The 18,756-nt window shown below is 40.5% G+C and overlaps 1 protein-coding gene across 2 annotated transcripts in view; it reads right to left on the reverse strand.

Annotated features, from left to right (window-relative positions):
• LOC106613040 (semaphorin-4G) overlaps positions 1-18,548 on the reverse strand; it is a 62,569-nt gene extending 44,021 nt beyond the window's left edge. Inside the window, exons 1-2 of one of the 2 annotated variants that reach the window (XM_014214923.2) lie at positions 18,420-18,548; positions 2,645-3,145 (exon numbers count right to left, since the gene is read on the reverse strand). In XM_014214923.2, coding sequence (XP_014070398.1) covers positions 2,645-2,780 — 136 coding nt within the window. In that variant the 5' untranslated portion in view covers positions 2,781-3,145; positions 18,420-18,548. Of the gene's footprint in view, positions 1-2,644; positions 3,146-5,061; positions 5,083-18,419 lie in introns of those variants that run through there. The other variant, XM_014214926.2, reaches the window with a different exon arrangement.
• Between the last annotated feature and the right edge of the window lie 208 nt (positions 18,549-18,756).

Here is an 18,756-nt window from a genome sequence, read left to right on the forward strand (position 1 = left end):
ACTTTAGTTAATTTGGTAAATATTTTCTAAACTCTTCTTGAACTGCACTGTTGGTTAAGGGCTTGTAAGTAAGCATTTCACTGTAAGGTCTACACTTGTTGTATTCGGCGCATGTGACAAATAAAGTTGGATTTGATTAAAAGAGGTGGTTGGGTGTTTTAAACAGCCTTTCTGAATCTCATACTTCCCAGTCCTACTTTAAAGAATCTCAAATATAAAATATATTTTGATTTGTTGCACACTTTTTTGTTTACTACATGATTCCATGTGTTACTTCATAGTTGAAGTCTACTATTATTCTACAATGTAGAAAAGAGTAAAAATAAAGAAACACCCTTGAATGAGTAGGTGTCCAAACTTTTGACTGGTACTGTATATGCAGTTAGCCTATATCGTCCCGTTTGAATGACATGAAGCATGTGACCAGAATGCAATAGTCACCGTTAGGCTATTTCGCCAACAAATCATATCCAGTTGAAGTGCGTAGTCGTACAGTATACTTCACGACATTACATCATGAGTCATGACTGTCATTTCCTTCAGTTTTTAGTGAGTGCTTTATATCCATTTGACTGTAGTGTGTCCGCTCCCTAACATGCATGCCTGCCCCTGCGTCACTGACCGATTCAGAAATAAAAAGGTGTGGGCTATATGTTCCCAAGCATCCCCCGGCATGTAGGCCTACTTTAGAGGCAGGTTGATTTAAACCAAATGAGAATAGTAAATATTCTATAGCATTGTCAATTAGACTACCTGGTGATGGTTCATCGACCAAATTTAATTTGAGTCAATAGGAGGTGGTAGGCTACTCACATATTATGCCAGAGTACATCTTCTGGTGATTCAAATGTCATAAGCTGCCACTTTTGTATCAGGCTTAAGGTTGCCGGGAATATCATGGAGACCCGAATCCTCTTGCTTATCAGCTCCTCACAGATTCCGTTGAAGCCCCGGCGTTTTGCCCGTACACTGGCAGAGAGGTCTTGTTGGAAAGAAATCCCAACGCCCTCGTATTAGAGTGGATTTTGTTTTTGCCACTGACAGGATTGTCTCTTTATCGGTGTAGTTGTGAAGTTTAATGTAGACAGACCTCGGTTGGTCTCCTCTCACCTGCCCGGGACCATGGTGCCCTCAGTCAACTTTCATGATGCCCTTTTTCGTCTCCAAGCCAAGCAGAGTTGGTAGCCATGTACAAAATAATTGGATCGGACTGACCCCTTTGGTTCCTTCTCTCAGATTTGAAATGTTAATATTGCCTCTGCGACTTCTGTTCTTAAAAGTAGACAACGTTTCAGTCCGTTTTTCCACCGTTTTCGCCAGTGTTGTAACGCATACAGTTAGCAAGGTGGCGGAGTCCTCACCGGTGGAAATGCGCTTCTCTGCTTCCTCGATTCTCTTCACATTAACATCCAACTTAGTTTCAATTGTAACAAGGGTGGTGGAAAATATATTTAATTTCTCGTCAATTATATTGATCAACTTTTCTGTCATCACTTTGTAACTTCACCAAACACAGAACGTGTCAGTCAGCTCTGCTATACTGTTTGCGGTGGCTTTGTCCGCGACCCTAAAAGTTGTCTGTTTTTCTCCGCTCTGGTTAGTGTTTTTGGTCAACTCATGAATAATAAACTAGATGTCACATTTAGATGCTGGAATCTCTTGCTAAAACTTGGGTTACACACAAAATAAAGACAAAGTATTTTCATGTTGACCAGCCAGCACGTCGGTTGGTTGTGAATCCCATGTACTCTAACTCAGGCGAGCAGAACCTTGAGACTTCCTTAATATTAAAGATTGCTCACCAATTGTTGTTAACAAAGAGACACCCCCCCCAACCTTACCACTCTCATTCTGTCCTGCCAACATGTATATTATGCATGTCCTTGTTCAGCCATGACTCTGAGAAGCATAGTATATTACAGTTCTTAATGTCCCATTGATAGGATAGTCTTGAACGGAATTTGTCTAGTTTATTCTCAAGTGATTGCACATTCGCCAATATAACAGGGAATAGAGGCGATTTATTCACTCGCCACCATATCTCATCAGGGTGTCCGCGCGCCGGCCTCTATAGCGCCATCTCCTTCTTCGAGTGTCGGGATTTGGGCCTTGCCCGGAAAAATCTATATGTATTTTGCCTCCTACTCATTGAAGTAGAAGTGTCCCTGTCCAAATCAAGGTTAGTGATATCTGTTCTCATGTCCAGAAGCTCTTTTCGGTCATAGGATGGCAGAAACATTATGTGCAAAAAAAGTTAAGATCAGCTAAAAACAAATACACAAAATAGCACAATTGTTCATGAGCCCATAAAAACGGCCTCTTTCTAATACAGAAAGATCAAATCCATCGTCATTATCCCAGAGTACATTAGGCTGAAAAATCGAAAACATCCTGAGACTGAGAGGAGGAGACGAGATAAGTCTAAGTTATAGTCACAGTTGTTCTCTTATAAACCCACAAAGGTTTGATAGAGTACACCTCTCCCAGTTTGGTCAGATGAGTGATGCTGTAGCTCTCTCCCTCCCCAGATTAATGAGAGAGAGGGTGAGAGAGAGAGAGAGAGAGAGAGAAAGAGAAGGGATGTGGGGGGTTCCAAAACAATATTGTTTCCTTCTATGCGTCTGAGGTGGGTGTGTGTGCTTACCGCTGGTAGTTATGGTGATTCTGGGGGTGACATCCAGGTCTATGGGGGGTCTGAATGGGTATCCCACCGTCACACACACACCGTAGCTCAGGAGGAGGAGCAGTGCGGGCAGGGTAGCACACACACACACTGCCATCTCCACACACACACCCAGCCAGAGGGAGAGAGCTGCCCTCCTACTACTCCTCAGAGAGGAGGAAACACAACACACTCACTCGGGAAAACACACACTCATGCACATGCATTCACATAAACACACACTAGCGAGCTGCCATTCTCCTACTATTTAGAGTAAAGAACTCACACACTCACACCAACTCAAGCAAAGAAACACGATCGCTCCCACACACACCGCTGGAAGGCAGTCTACTCTCTTCTCGGCAGACACACACACACACATATATACTCTCTAGCCCACACACGCCAACAGACACTGGAAGTCTCTCTCGCTCTGTGCTGAAGCCTGAACCAGCTGGGTCATCTCCTTGCTGCAGGTTCCATCTATAGAGAAAACACAACAACAAGATAACTGTTAGACTTATCCAATATCATATACACATACAGTACCAGTCAAATGTTTGGACACACCTACTCATTCGAGAGTTTCTTTATTTGTACTATTTTCTACATTGTTGAATAATATTGAAGACACCACAACTATGAAATAACACATGGAATCATGTAACAAAAAAAGTGTTAAATAAATCAAAACATATTTTATAATTTGAGATTCTTCAAAGTAGCCACCCTTTGCCATGTTGACAGTTTTGCACACTCTTGGCATTCTCTCAACCAGCTTCAACTGGAATGCTTTTCCAACAGTCTTGACGGAGTTCCCACATATGCTGAGCACTTGTTGGCTGCTTTTCCTTCACTCTGCGGTCCAACTCATCCAAAACCATCTCAATTGGGTTGAGGTCGGGAGAATGTGGAGGCCAGGTCATCTGATGCAGTAATCCATCACTCTCCTTCTTGGTCAAATAGCCCTTAAACAACCTGGAGGTGTGTTGGGTCATTGTCCTGTTGCAAACCAAATAATAGTCCCAATAAGCGCAAACAAGACAGGATGGCGTATCGCTGCAGAATGCTGTTGTAGCCATGCTGGTTAATTGTACCTTGAATTCGAAATAAATCACAGACAGTGTCACCAACAAAGCAGCCCCACACCATCACACCTCCTCCTCCATGCTTCACCGTGGGAACCACACATGCGGAGATCATCCGTTCACCTACTCTGCGTCTCACAAAGACACGGCAGTTGGAACCAAAAAGCTCTTCAGACCAAAGGACAGATTTCCACCGGTCTAATGTCCACTGCTCATGTATCTTGGCCAAAGCAAGTCTCTTCTTCTATTGGTGTCTTTTAGTAGTGGTTTCTTTGCAGCAATTCCACCACAAAGGCCTGATTCACGCAGTATCCTCTGAAAGGTTGATGTTGAGATGTGTCTGGTACTTGAACTCTATGAAGCACTTACTTGGGCTGCAAACTGAGGTGCAGCTAACTCTAATCACTTATCCTCTGCAGCAGAGTCAACTCTGGGCTATCCTTTCCTGTGGCGGTCCTCATGAGAGCCAGTTTCATCATAGAGCTTGATGGTTTTTGCGACTGCACTTGAAGTTTTCAAAGTTCTTGAAATGTTCCTGATTGACTGACCTTCATATCGTAAAGTAATAATAGGCTGTCGTTTCTCTCTACTTATTTGAGCCGTTCTTGCCATAATATGGACTTGGTTTTTTACCAAATAAGGCTATCTTCTGTATACCACCCCTACCTTGTCACAACACAACTGATAGGCTCAAACGCATTAAGAAGGAAACCAATTCCATAAACTAACATTAAATAAGGCACACCTGTTAATTGAAATTCATTCCAGGTGACTAAATAAAAAAATTGTATGAAATGTATGCATTCACTACTGTAAGTCGCTCTGGATAAGAGCGTCAGCTAAATGACTGAAATGTAAATGAAATGTAAAATGAAATGAGGTTGGTTGAGAAAATGGCAAGTGTGCAAAGCTGTCATCAAGGCAAAGGGTGGCTACTTTGAAGAATCTTAAATATAAAATATAGTTTCATTTGTTTAACACTTTTTTGGTTACTACATGATTCCATATGTGTTATTTAATAGTATTGATATCTTCACTATTATTCTACAATGTAGAAAATAGTACAAATAAAGAAAAACCCTTGCATGAGTAGGTGTGTCCAAGCTTTTGACTGGTACTGTAAGTCTGATCTATGTTAGATATATTTTATAACTCCAACAGACAGAATATCAGTAACACACATTGAAATATTCAACAATCATTATCATAACCACAGCAATCATTACTATTACATTATAACTGTATCAATTGCATGTGTATTCGTCAACCCATCACTGTGTAATATGTATAATAAACCAAGTAAACACTTACAGATAAGATAGCGATGGAAAGCAATCGAAATCCAGAAGCATGAAATTAGTGTGAGCGTTAAAGCACTAAAATCCACAGAGAAAAGGAGAGATAACATTCACATTGGTTGATGAGACGGAGGAATGACAGCTATCTACACGTGCTTCTACAGGCTGCAGAGGAATGAGAGAGGGACAGAGGGAGAAACGTTTCTGTTGTGTGGAGAGAAAGAACGTAGAGTCAGAGAGAGAGAGAGAGAGGACAGAAAGAGAGTAATAGAATGATCCTGCTGCCCACTATAGTAGAAGGGGAGATCTCTTATTCTATCAGTCTGTAAGCTAAGAGAGGACAGATGGAAAAGTAGTTTGATGGGTGCAGCATAACATAGAGCAAGTCTCTAGCTTCCCCTTTAGCTCTCTTCAGTTCTATGGCTTTAGGTCATAAGGAATTACATGCTGTAAAAACACTTGTAGACCTCCTGTGGAGCAAGGCTCACCCGGTTTCATCTGATTTAGCAGGGTGCTTATCTTTCCCTATTTCTGTCTCTCTTGCTGTCTCTGGGCGATTCCATGCCAGTGTAGGCTGAAAATAGTTTTGGTATCTCAGATCGTTCTGGCAATTCTCAAAGAAACGTCATTGGGAGGAAGGATTTTTGACATGCTATTTACAGTTTTTTTTTAATCAGAAAATAATCATAATGAAAGTGGCCCTTTTTAGACCTATACATGCCTCCTGTAAGAGCCTATGAGCCAAGAACCGTACATTATACAGACCAGGGCCCAGCTTCCCAAATGCATCTTAAGGCTAAGTTAATCGTGATAACCATTGAGCTAAATGATGAATTTAGCCTTAAGACACTTTTGTGAAACTGGGCCCAGGGCTCTAAAGTGCGACAAAACATTTTGTTGTGCAAATTTTATTTTGGGAGCACTGTGCGACCTATGAAAAGAACCTCCCAGATAATAATTGTTCTAATGATAAGGTTTCACTGTACTGTTGTTTCCAAGTTCCCTAGAGAAACAAGCTAGTGAAGACTGGTTAGTGTCACGGTTGCACCATTACTACAGCAATAACGGCCTGCTTCCAGACCAACCAGATCAAATGATCTGACACATATTACGGCACTATTATTTTTCTTCCTATAACGGATTGCCGGGATGGCATTTTACACTCATAAACCATGTTGTGGGCCTTCTAAAACTACTTACGTGTCGACATTGTTAACCATTTGTTTATTCTTTGTTTAGTCATGTTACCTCATTGGATAGCTAACAACCTGGTAACTTCACCAGTGTATTTGGGGGGGAGAGAAAGAAAGGAAAAGGGATAGCTTCTTCAGGAGATCAATGGTCATAGCAATGAATGAATGACAGGTCTCTTGCATGTTGTCATCACAAACTTGACTTTTTTAAAGAAACAGTGTAGAATATTTTATGTAATGCATTTCAATAGGAAAAATAGTTATTTTACACAATGTAGAAACCTAATACTCCACAAAGGACTTTAATTTCAATGGCAGGTATTTGTAGCAACATTTGAACTTTTATAATAAACTAACGTATTTACAGTTTTACATGTTATATTCTAGGGTACAACATGTGCTTCAAAAGTAGCTTGAATTCATGTAGGACCAATATAGGCGAGTGAACCTACATTTCATGTGGTGTTCCTAACTTTTTAAAGTTGTGAGCACCAGTGCTACCAATCTTTTATTTATAGCCCTGATACAGACAATATCTTGGAGTCATTATACTCCATATAGTGTGCTGTACATAAAAAGAAAAAAAGATCTCAAAAGTAGCCTTTTGATTTAGCATGTTTTTAGATATATTGTTTGGAACAATATACTCTTCAAACACGTACAATTTCCAGAGTGGGCTCTCTGGTACTTTTAATGATATGAGCCATTTTATACATAGCAATTGACATTATAGGTCATTAGCCAATCCCAGTCCTCCTTTAGGATTGCACATTCAGTAAATCACCAGCAGAGGGAGTTCCCTTTGAATCCATTTTCTCATTCACTGTGTTGGTGGTGCTCATAAAATGTATGATACCTTCCGAATTAGCAGAGAGCTCACTGGGAATGTGATGTAGTTCTATATTGTTGCAAGCGATATGTCCTAAAATGAAAAACATTTAAAAGAGTACTATCGAGATATTAATAAATGTTAAAAGTTGAATATATTTGTGTAAATGTATATTTCAGAATCTAGACATACTCCTTATGTTAGAGCACAATGTAAGGAGTGTAATGACACCATTTTAAGACTACCTTCTTTAGCTAAGATTCTTGAATCCTTGGTTAATGTACAACTTTGTTCCTTTTTATCTGAATATTGTATTTTTAAAATAAACCATTCAGGGTTTAGGCCTGGGTATAGTAGTACCACAGCAACCACGCAAGTTGTTAATGATCTTGACAATGCCTTGGATGCTAAAAGAGCTGTGTTGCCTTGTTTATTAACCTGTCAAAGGCGTTCGACACTGTTGATCATTCTGTTTTGCTGAAGATGTTATCAAAAATAGGCCTGGGATATACAGTCTTTTTATGGTTTCAGAATTATCTTAGCGACAGAAGTCAGGCCATCTTGACAAAAGGTGCTCCTCAGGGTTTGATTTTGGGTCCATTATTGTTCACCTTGTATATTAATGATATAGGAAACACTGTTAATACTTGTAACATTCATCTCTATGCAGATGACACAGTTTTGTATTCTTGTGCAACCTCGGTGCAGCAGGCCATTTGTGAACTTCAGCATGACTTTGATTCAATTCAGAAATCACTTACAGTTCTTAAATCTGTGTTAAATACAAGTAAAACCAAGCTCATGCTGTTCTCTAGGTCACAAAATGTTGACCCTGAGGACCTGCATATTTGCGATACAAATGGAGCCCAAATTGAGCTAGTTTCTCAATATAAGTACCTGGGTGTCAACAAAACAAACGAGATGATCGTGGACTTCAGGAAACAGCAGAGGGAGCACCGCCCTATCCACATCGAAAGAACAGTAGTGGAGAAGGTGGAAAGTTAAGTTCCTCGGCATACACATCACAGACAAACTGAAATGGTCCACTCACACAGACAGTGTGGTGAAGAAGGCGCAACAGCGCCTCTTCAACCTCAGGAGGCTGAAGAAATATGGCTTGTCACCTAAAACCCTGACAAACTTTTACAGATGCACAATCGAGAACATCCTGTCAGGCTGTATCACCGCCTGGTACGGCAACTGCACCACCCTCAACCGCAAGGCTCTCCAGGAGGGTGGTGCGGTCTGCACAACGCATCACCGGGGGCAAATTACCTGCCCTCCCAGACACCTACAGCACCCAATGTCACAGGAAGGCCAAAAAGATCATCAAGGACAACAACCACCCAAACCACTGCCTGTTCACCCCACTACCATCCAGAAGGCAAGGTCAGTACAGGTGCATCAAATCTGGGACAGAGAGACTGAAAAACAGCAATCACTAACTCAGAGAGGCTGTTGCGTACATAGAGACTCATATCACTGGCCATGTGTATGTAACCAATAAAATGTGATTTGAAAGATTGATGACAAGTTGTCCTTAATAACGCATATATAAAATCTGACTAAGAAGCTAAGATTGTTTTTTTATATCGAAATAAATCATGCCCCAGTATTGAAAATAGGAGAAAGATTGTTCAAACAACGCTTCTCCCTGTGTTGGATTTTGGTGATATTGTTTACATGCATTCGGCAACCTCTGTTTTGAAACCCTTGGACGCAGTCTATCATTCCGCAATATGTTTTATCACAGGGGACAATTTTAGGACTCATCATTGTAGTCTGTATAAAAATGTGGGATGGAGCTCTCTGTCTGTAAGAGAGCTGCATTCTCTCTTTTATTTAATTACAAAGCAATCTTACAGAAACTGCCTCCGTATGTAACTTCATTAATTAAGTTCCCAGACCCGTTCTCAGGAATGGATAACACTAGAGATCCCGTCTGTCTCTACATATGTGGGAAAATCTGCAGTTTGTTTTTTGCCCCTAATTTGTGGAACAATCTGCAGAGTTCACTGCAGTTACATGTGCTGGTGCCATGCAGGAAGTTTACGTTATTGATTATATTGTTTTATACACGTGTATGTTTTATTATTCTGTTTTTATTGTAAATGTGACTCCCTGTTTAAATAAAGGTTAAAAAAAATTAAGATGTCTGTCTCAGGTATAGGTCTAAAAATGGCCTAAAATGTCCACTTTCATCATTATTTACCCCAAAAATGGTTTGTAATACAAATGTAAAAAGCATGTCATAACATCCTTCCTTCCAATGAAGTTTCAATGTGAGATTTGCCAGAACAATCTGATATACCAAAACTATTTATACACTGGAGTGGAACCGCCCTTCTCCATCACACACACACACACTACTATATACTCTCTCACAATAATAATAATAATAAGCATAATTTGGTGGGTGCTTATATTTGTCCCATTTCACACATACAAGTGTGTATTAATTAGAGGTCGACCGGTTAATCGGAATGGCCGATTAATTAGGGCCGATTTCAAGTTTTCATAACAATCGCAAATCGTTATTTTTGGACGCCGATTTTCTTATTTTCAATGACGGCCTAGGAACGGTGGGTTAACTGCCTTGTTCAGGGGCAGAACGACAGATTTTTACCTTGTCAGCTCGGAGATTCAATGTTGCAACCTTACGGTTAACTAGTCCAACGCTCTAACCACCTGCTTTACATTGCACTCCACGAGGAGCCTGCCTGTTACGCGAATGCAGTAAGAAGCCATGGTAAGTTGCTAGCTAGCATTAAACTTATCTTATAAAAAACAAATCAATCAATCATAATCACTAGCTAACTACACATGGTTGATGACATTACTAGTTTATCTAGTCTGTCCTGCGTTGCATATAATCGCTTAGGTACACGTTGCTCCAACGTGTACCTAACCATTAACATCAATGTCTTTCTTAAAATCAATACACAAGTACATATTTTTAAACCTGCATATTTAGTTAATATTGCCTGCTAACATGAATTTCTTTTAACTAGGGAAAATGTGTCACTTCTCTTGCAGCAGAGTCAGGGTATATGCGGCAGTTTGGGCCGCCTGGCTCGTTGCGAACTGTGAAGACTATTTCTTCCTAACAAAGACAGCCGACTTCGCCAAACGGGGGATGATTTAACAAAAGCGCATTTGCGAAAAAAGCACAATCATTGCACGACTGTACCTAACCATAAACATCAATGCCTTTCTTAAAATCAATACACAGAAGTATATATTTTTAAATCTGCATATTTAGCTAAAAGAAATCCAGGTTAGCAAGCAATATTAACCAGGTGAAATTGTGTCACTTCTCTTGCGTTCATTGCACGCAGAGTCAGGGTATTTGCATCAGTTTGGGCCGCCTGGCTCGTTGCGAAATAATTTGCCAGAACTTTACATAATTATTACATAACATTGAAGGTTGTGTAATGTAACAGGAATATTTAGACTTAGGGATGCCACCCGTTAGATAAAATACGGAACGGTTCCATATTTCACTGAAAGGAAAAATGTTTTGTTTTCGAGATGATAGTTTCCGGATTCGACCATATTAATGACCTAAGGCTCGTATTTCTGTGTGTTATTATATTGTAATTAAGTCTATGATTTAATAGAGCAGTCTGACTGAGCGGTGGTAGGCAGCAGCAGGCTCGTAAGCATTCATTCAAACAGAACTTTAGTGCGTTTTGCCAGCGACTCTTCGCTGTGCTTCAAGCATTGCGCTGTTTATGACTTCAAGCCTAGGCTTGTGTAACCGATGTGAAATGGCTAGCTAGTTAGCGGGGTGCGCTCTAATAGCGTTTCAAACGTCACTTGCCCTGAGACTTGGGGTAGTTGTTTCACTTGCTCTGCATGGGTAACGCTGCTTCGAGGGTGGCTGTTGTCGATGTGTTCCTGGTTCGAGCCCAGGTAGGAGCGAGGAGAGGGACGGAAGCTATACTGTTACACTGGCAATACTAAAGTGCCTATAAGAACATCCAATAGTCAAAAGGTATATGAAATACAAATCGTATAGAGAAATAGTCCTATAATTCCTATATTAACTACAACCTAAAACTTCTTAACTGGGAATATTGAAGACTCATGTTAAAAGGAACCACCAGCTTTCATATGTTCTCATGTTCTGAGCAAGGAACTTAAACGTTAGCTTTCTTACACGGAGAAGAAAATAAAAGTGCAATATGTGCCAACACTTTGTTTTTGCATTATTTAAACCAAATTGAACATGTTTCATTATTTATTTGAGGCTTAATTGATTTTATTGATGTATTATATTAAGTTAAAATAAGTGTTCATTCAGTATTGTTATAATTGTCATTATTACAAATAAATAAAAAAAGCGGCTGATTAATCGGTATCGGTGTTGAAAAATCATAATCGGTCGACCACTAGTATTAATTCACGTGTGTATATGAAATATGTTTTTGTCCTATCCCAACTCTCCCTGAGACACCCTCGGAGAGTGCGGTCATGGCCAGGGTCTGCCATTATTAACGGCAACCCTGGAGCAATTAAGATTAAGTGCTTTGCTCAAGGTCGCAGACTTTTCACAAACAGGTGCATGAATGCACACGCAAACACAGTGCTATAAACACCCTCAGTCCTTGCCTTCCTAATGTTGTCTCTCTTTGGTGTAAACATTCACACTCTCTCATTCCATTAAACAAACTCACCGGAACTCTCGCTCTTACCCCCATTTACTCTCTCTCACTCACACGTCCAAGAGTAGCCTGCAGAATCTCACTCTAGACATCTGTACTGTATCTGAAAACATCACAACACTCCACAATGCTGTCATGACAACAGATTGCGTTGCTGTAGCTAGCTACCTCTCTACGTCTGGATCAGGTAAGCAGTAGACCGCAGGTGTAGAACATAGAAATAGAGCAACATACCTGTAGATCAGGGGCACACAGAATAGAAATAGAACATACTAGAAGAGATACATAGTTCCACTGATAGAAGGCTATAATATTATGCTATAGTTCTCAAATAGTGCAAAGAAATGTGCATAAAATGCCACAGGGAGAGTCTGATTGTTATCATTTCCCTAAAGTTTCCAATCAGTCAGCTTGTCAGAGATGAGGAGCTCTTATCTTAACAGAGGGAAGGCTGAGTCAATCACAAAGTGCTGCTGGGCAATTCCACGTTAACAGAATGACGCTGAGACTCCGATTTTTCACTTCAAATGAAAGCCAAACAAAAACCATTGATTGCAAAGTTAAACAAACCAGTGATGGGGTCAATTCGAATTGAAGGCGCTCAAGTCAGGAAGTGATTTTAATTCAAAAACGGTGTAAGAGCTGTTTGAAAAGACGGCCTGAAATTTGGTGGGATGGAGTTTTGGCCTGTCTAGTGACATTACCAGGCTGTAAATTAGTTAATAGACTCCCTCCCCACTCAGACAGTCCTTGCTTGAGAAATTGCTCTTTGCTAAGAAGCCATTTGTTTATTTTTGACCATTTTAATTAAAAACAAATCACAGTAAGGTGATTGTTACCCAGAAATAATTTGATATTTAAACAAAAACGGCTGTATTGGACTTTTATCTAATCCGAACTAAGATTCAAAGATATCTGCAGAAAGAACGGGGTGTCAACTATGACATGACACCTTAAGTTTGAAAAAATCTATTTTGGTTATTGAACTACAGTAAGTAAGGTGGATTAACACCCTGTAACAGAATTATGGTAACAGAATGACATCATGGGTCCCTGATCTGTACTATACAGAAATGCATAATTATGAACGTCATTCTCTTCATGGTGATGTATCCTGAATAGGTACACAAAGGTAGAAAAATGTAATATCCTCCATAGCATGTTTGGGTATTATTCTACACAGTGGCTATTATTCTAATGAGCTCCGGTTTTATTAATGAGGTCTATGTTTCACAAGGTTGGACATCACAGTAGAGCACAGTTCAGTACAGTGTAGTTCAGTACAGTATAGTGCAGTACAGTTCAGTAAAGTACTAAACTCTAAAGTACTGTATTGTACTGACCTATACTCTACTCTACCTTTTTACTGTACTGTGGTTCCAGGTTGCCTCTGAGAATAACATTGACGTATACACAGACACTGTGACTGAATTCATCAGGAAGCGTATAGGGGATGCTGTTCCCACTGTGACTATTAAAACCTACCCAAATCAAAAACCGTGGATAGATGGAAGCATTCGTGCAGAACTCAAAGCGCAAATCCCGGCATTTAACCATGGCAAGGTGACTGAGAATATGGTCTAATACCAACTGTGTAGTTATTCCCTCCATAAGGAAATCAAACAGGCAAAACGTCAGTACAGAGACAAAGTGGAGTCGCAATTCAACGTCTCTGACACAAGATGTTTGTGGCAGGGTCTACAGACAATCACGTGTTACAAAGGGAAAACCAGCCACATCGCGGACACCAACATCTTACTCCTGGACAAGCTAAACACCTTCTTTACACACTTTGAGGATAACACAGTGCCACTGACGCGGCCTGCTCCCAAGGACTGTGGGCTCTCGTTCTCCGTGGCAGATTTGAGTAAGACATTTAAAATGTGTTAACCCTCGCAAGGCTGCCGGCCCAGACGGAAGAATGATGTTCATTAACTATAGCTATGCCTTCAACACCATAGTACCCTCCAAGTTCATAATTAAGCTTGGGGCCCTGGGTATGAACCCCGCCCTGTGCAACTGGGTCCTGGACTTCCTGACGGGCCACCCCCAGGTGGTGAAGGTAGGAAAAAACACCTCCACTATACTGATCCTCAACACAGGGTCCCCACAATGGTTTGTGCTCAGCCCCCTTCTGTACTCCATGTTGACCCATGACTGTGTGGCCACGCACGCCTCCAACACAATCATCAAGTTTGCAAACGACAACAGTAGTAGGCCTGATTACCAACAATGACGAGACAGCCTACAATGAGGAGGTGAGGGACTGGGCAGGGTGGTGTCAGGTTAATAATCTCTCCCTCAACGTCAACAAATTGAAGGAGCTGATCGTGGACTTCCGGATACAGCAGAGGGAGCACGCCCCCATCCACATCGATGGGGCCGCAGTAGAGAAGGTGAAAGCTTCAAGTTCCTCGGCGTACACATCATTGACAATCTGAAATGGTCCACCCACACAGACAGTGGAGGTGAAGAAGGACCAACAGTGCCTGTTCAACCTAAGGAGGCTGAAGAAATTTGTATTGGCCCCTTAGACCCTCACAAACTTTTACAGATGCACAATTGAGAGCATCCTGTCGGGCTGTATCACCACCTAGTAGGGCAACTGCACCGCCCACAACTGCATGGCTCTCCAGAGTGTTGTGCAGTCTGCCCAACGCATCACCGGGGGCACACTGCCTGCCCTCCAGGACACCTACAGCACCCGATGTCACAGGGAGGCCAAAAATATCATCAACCACCCGAGCCACGGCCTGTTCACCCCGCTGTCATCCAGAAGGCGAGGTCAGTACAGGTGCATCAAAGCTGGGACCGACAGACTGAGAAACAGCTTCCATCTCAAGGACATCAGACTGTTAAATAGCCATCACTAGCCGGCTACCACCCGGTTACTCAAAAGTGCACCTTAGAGGCTGCTGCCCTTTGTACATAGACATGGAATCAATGGTCACTTTAATAATGTTTACTCATTTAATTTGTATTATACTGTATTCTAGTCAATACCACTCCGACATTGCCCAACCTAATATTAAAATATGTCTTAATTCCATTATTTTCAATTTAGATGTGTGTATTGTTAGATACTACTGCACTGTTGGAGCTAGGAACACAAGCATTTCGCAACACCAGCAATAACATCTGCTAAATATGTATATGTGACCAATAAAATTAGATTTGTATTGTCCAAACTTCTAAGACCCCTTCTCCATCTGTTTGACCATAAATCAAAGCCTTTACTTATTCCTAATTTTTAGGATGGAAATTTGTTAAAAATGTATACATCTTAATTTCTCTAAAACATAGACTCAGCTTTCATTTAACACCAAATTTGATGTGCTCCTATGAACTTCACATGTTAGTGCTCATGGGGCTTTTTACATGGAAATGCCATCCTGCATTCAGATGGCCTGTCAACAAACAAAAAAACTCTTAAAGATGTGACAGAGGAGGAGAAAACGTCTTTATCAGTTCCTCACTGTCTGGAGGGAGCCAGGATCATCAGACGGACGGACAGACAGGGTAGTGTAAAGAAGTCTCCATAAAGCACACAATGTCTTAGTTCTGACTCCTCATGGACTATAGGTTTACTGACAGTCAAGTGTATGAAAAAGATTTATTGAGTGCACACGTGTGCGCAGACACAAACTTGCACGCTGCACACACAGCAGGATGTGTGGATAATGCTGAGCTACTGACCTGTAAACTGCTTCATGAGAAAAATATATACATTGATAAATCTCAATGATGTAACCACAGGCAAAAATCAGGGAGGGGTGAGAAATCTACACTTCTCTACAGAAGATAATCCCATCCACCCTTTGCCCTGTTTGCCAGTCTGCCAGCCCAAAACATACCCCATGCTGGCTCTTACCCTCGCGCTAATCCAGTGGTTGTCAGAGTGGGTCAACAGTCATTATCCATGGGGTATTAGCGATTAGCTTACGGGACTCATCATTTACAGTAGGTTCCGACTATGACCCACTGTGAGATTCCTTAGAACTCATCCACTAAACCGAGTTTAGAGTATTAGGCAATTACTGTGTGTCAATGAGCTCTGTCTAATGAGGATATAGCGGATTGGATAACTAAGGCAGCTCCATCCAAGATGCCCTCGCTCACATCTCAATATAAAGCCTTTTATCATGAATGTATGAACTCTTTATGAAGGACCAACGATGGATAGATAACTTATAATGACAAATATATCCAGCCCCCTTTCACATCTTGGTATAAAGCCATATTATACAGACAGTCTTTGTGTGTGTGTGTGTGTGTGTGTGTGTGTGTGTGTGTGTGTGTGTGCCAGCCTTCCTGATTAGTTCTACATCTCTTATCTATAATCCTTTTTCATTTATGATCCTTCCTTCTCTGAAAGTTAAAATAAAATCCTTGCGTCTGCGCTCGTGTACACGTGTAGAGACAGACAAAAAAAGATGACAGTCGATGCCATTGAATTTACATAGAGCCAGAGAGACAGTGTTTTTGGAAAAAGAAAAATATATGGGAACAATTTAATGAATGTGAACTGTTTTTCTCTCACACAATACACTCCCCCAGCTGGAACATGCAAATCTATAACACCATTGACTAATAATAGTTTCCCTTTATTCAATGGAATAAAGAGTAGGATCAAATCTGTGTATGACACTGATGGTCTCTACAGTATAACATAAAGAGGATAACACAAAAGAGGATGTATGAATTATCAATTAAAGTTATTGAAATGCAGCTAACAGAAGAGACAGAAAAAAGACAAGATACTGACTCGGTACTGGTACTCCTTGTATTATATGGCCTTGTTTTTGTTGTGTTAATATCTCCTTTTTATTTAGAAAATATTTGTCTTACTTTTTAACTCTGCATTGTTTGGAACGGGCTCGTGTAAGTAAGCATTTCACTGTAAAGTCTACACCTCTGGTATTCGTAGTATTAGATGCATTAGATTTGATTTATTCCTCCTCTAGAATAAAGAATAACTTTAAGACCACTTACGCACTGCTTATAATGAATAAATGATTTGTTAAACACTTATGGAGTCATTACCCAACATTATTAACTTCACATTCTCCAATCAAATTGGAAATTGTAGCATTGATTGCACTTGATGTCATTGATACCTTCAGTATGGAAGAGTGTAGTAATGATCTGATCATTACCAATCTCATCACTGCGTTTTTAGATGATACAGTGGACCTTGTTCCAAAATGTACAATCTCCTCCTCCCTTCCTTGAGGTAGGCCTAATCCTTGATCTTCTATGACTGTAATGGTGGGAATGCATTTGAAGTGGTACCTTGCTGTCACCTATCCAGTAATGTTAGATCTGGGGCCTATGTATCAAGTGTCTCAGAATAGGAGTCCTGAGCTGGGATCAGGTCCTCCCTGTCCATTTAATCTGAATCAATGTGATCTACCTGTGGTCCCTGGTGCTCTGATGTGATTGTCATGCTAGGTTACCTGGTATCCCATGCTAACAATGCTGTCTGATTATGACTCACAAATCATTGTAATCCATAAACACCAATGAACGAAACACTAATCTGTTATCTGGCCTCGTGGGTGGGCATATGAAGCAAACGTCTAGCAACCCAACATTTGCAAGTTTGAATCTCATCACGGTCAACTTTAGCATTTTAGCAACTTTTCAACTACTTAATAGCTTTTAGCTACTTTGCAACTATGTAGCATGTTAGCTAACTCTTCCCCAAACCTTAACCCTTTTAGGTAGAACTCAAACATCTAGCAACCCAAAGGTTGCGAGTTCGAATCTCATCACGGCCAACTTCAGCATTTTAGCAACTTTTCAACTACTTACTACTTTTAGCTACTTTGCAACTATTTAGCTAACCCTTCCCCTAACCTAACTCCTAAATATAACCCTAACTCCTAGCCTAGCTAACGTTAACCAGCTAGATCACGTTAGCAACCTAGCTAGAATTCGTAACATATCATACGTTTTTCAAATTCGTAACATATTGTGATTTTGAAAATTTATAACATATAACATGAATTGTAATTCGTAACATATCTTACAAAATGGTTGATGGATATCCACAAATTAATACATATCATATGAAACGTAACATATACTAAATGGAGTATCTCGGATTTAGGTACAGAATAATACGAAATGCTCTGAGACCAGGTTGACATAGGCGGCTAGTCTATTTGCCTCTCAGAATGGGCATTTAAACTCCACTATACATGTCTTGGTAATAGAATAACAGGTAGACACTAAATTGATTATGATCAACTGTCTTGAGTGGATAGCCTTTCACCAGTTATTTAGACAGAAGTCCCAAACGCGCTTTTCTGTGACAACAGGGCAGGAAATTAATCTAACAGAGCTCCTATAAAAAGCGATTAGCCTATACTAAATCAACTAGCATGTAATCGATTTGAGTTCGTTTGCTGCAAGTAGCCAATATTTCTACATAGGCATAGACTATCAATGAAAAACAACTGATTTCCTGTCAGCGTCTATGCAGTTAGGTATAGCCTACTACTTTTTATTGAACACCAGTATCGTCATTTGTCCATTGTCTCGATCTTTTTCCGCATCTGCCGTAAAGTCATGCTGTAGGCTACTGTAACGCGCCAGGTAACCTATCCAAAACGCAGCTAAATTACTGTTACAGTCACAAAGAGCTGCAATACATGGAGATAAAGTCATTCTGTTTTACCTGAAATAATGGGGGGATTCCTTGAAGAGACGGGATATGGTGTTCGGTGTAAAAAAAATCCCAATGCGGTGTGTTTGTAATCTACAGTGGACTTTCACCCACAGCAAACTGTGGCAGCCTGACAAACAAGAGGTGTAGAACCTTCGTCACAGGTGACCACGCCTCTTCGTGAATGTTCAGGAATAAACTAAAACTGTCAGTATGACAAAACTTAAGTTTGACAGATGCTATAAAATATCAGCAAATTAATTCAATAAGGTTCCGTAAATGTTAGCATGTAGTTCTTGATTTTTTTCTGGCTTTTTCCATTCTTCTATTACATTTACAAGTTGACAAC

The sequence above is a fragment of the Salmo salar genome, chromosome ssa01 (genome assembly GCF_905237065.1).
Source record: "Salmo salar chromosome ssa01, Ssal_v3.1, whole genome shotgun sequence".
Taxonomy (NCBI): Eukaryota; Metazoa; Chordata; class Actinopteri; order Salmoniformes; family Salmonidae; genus Salmo; species Salmo salar.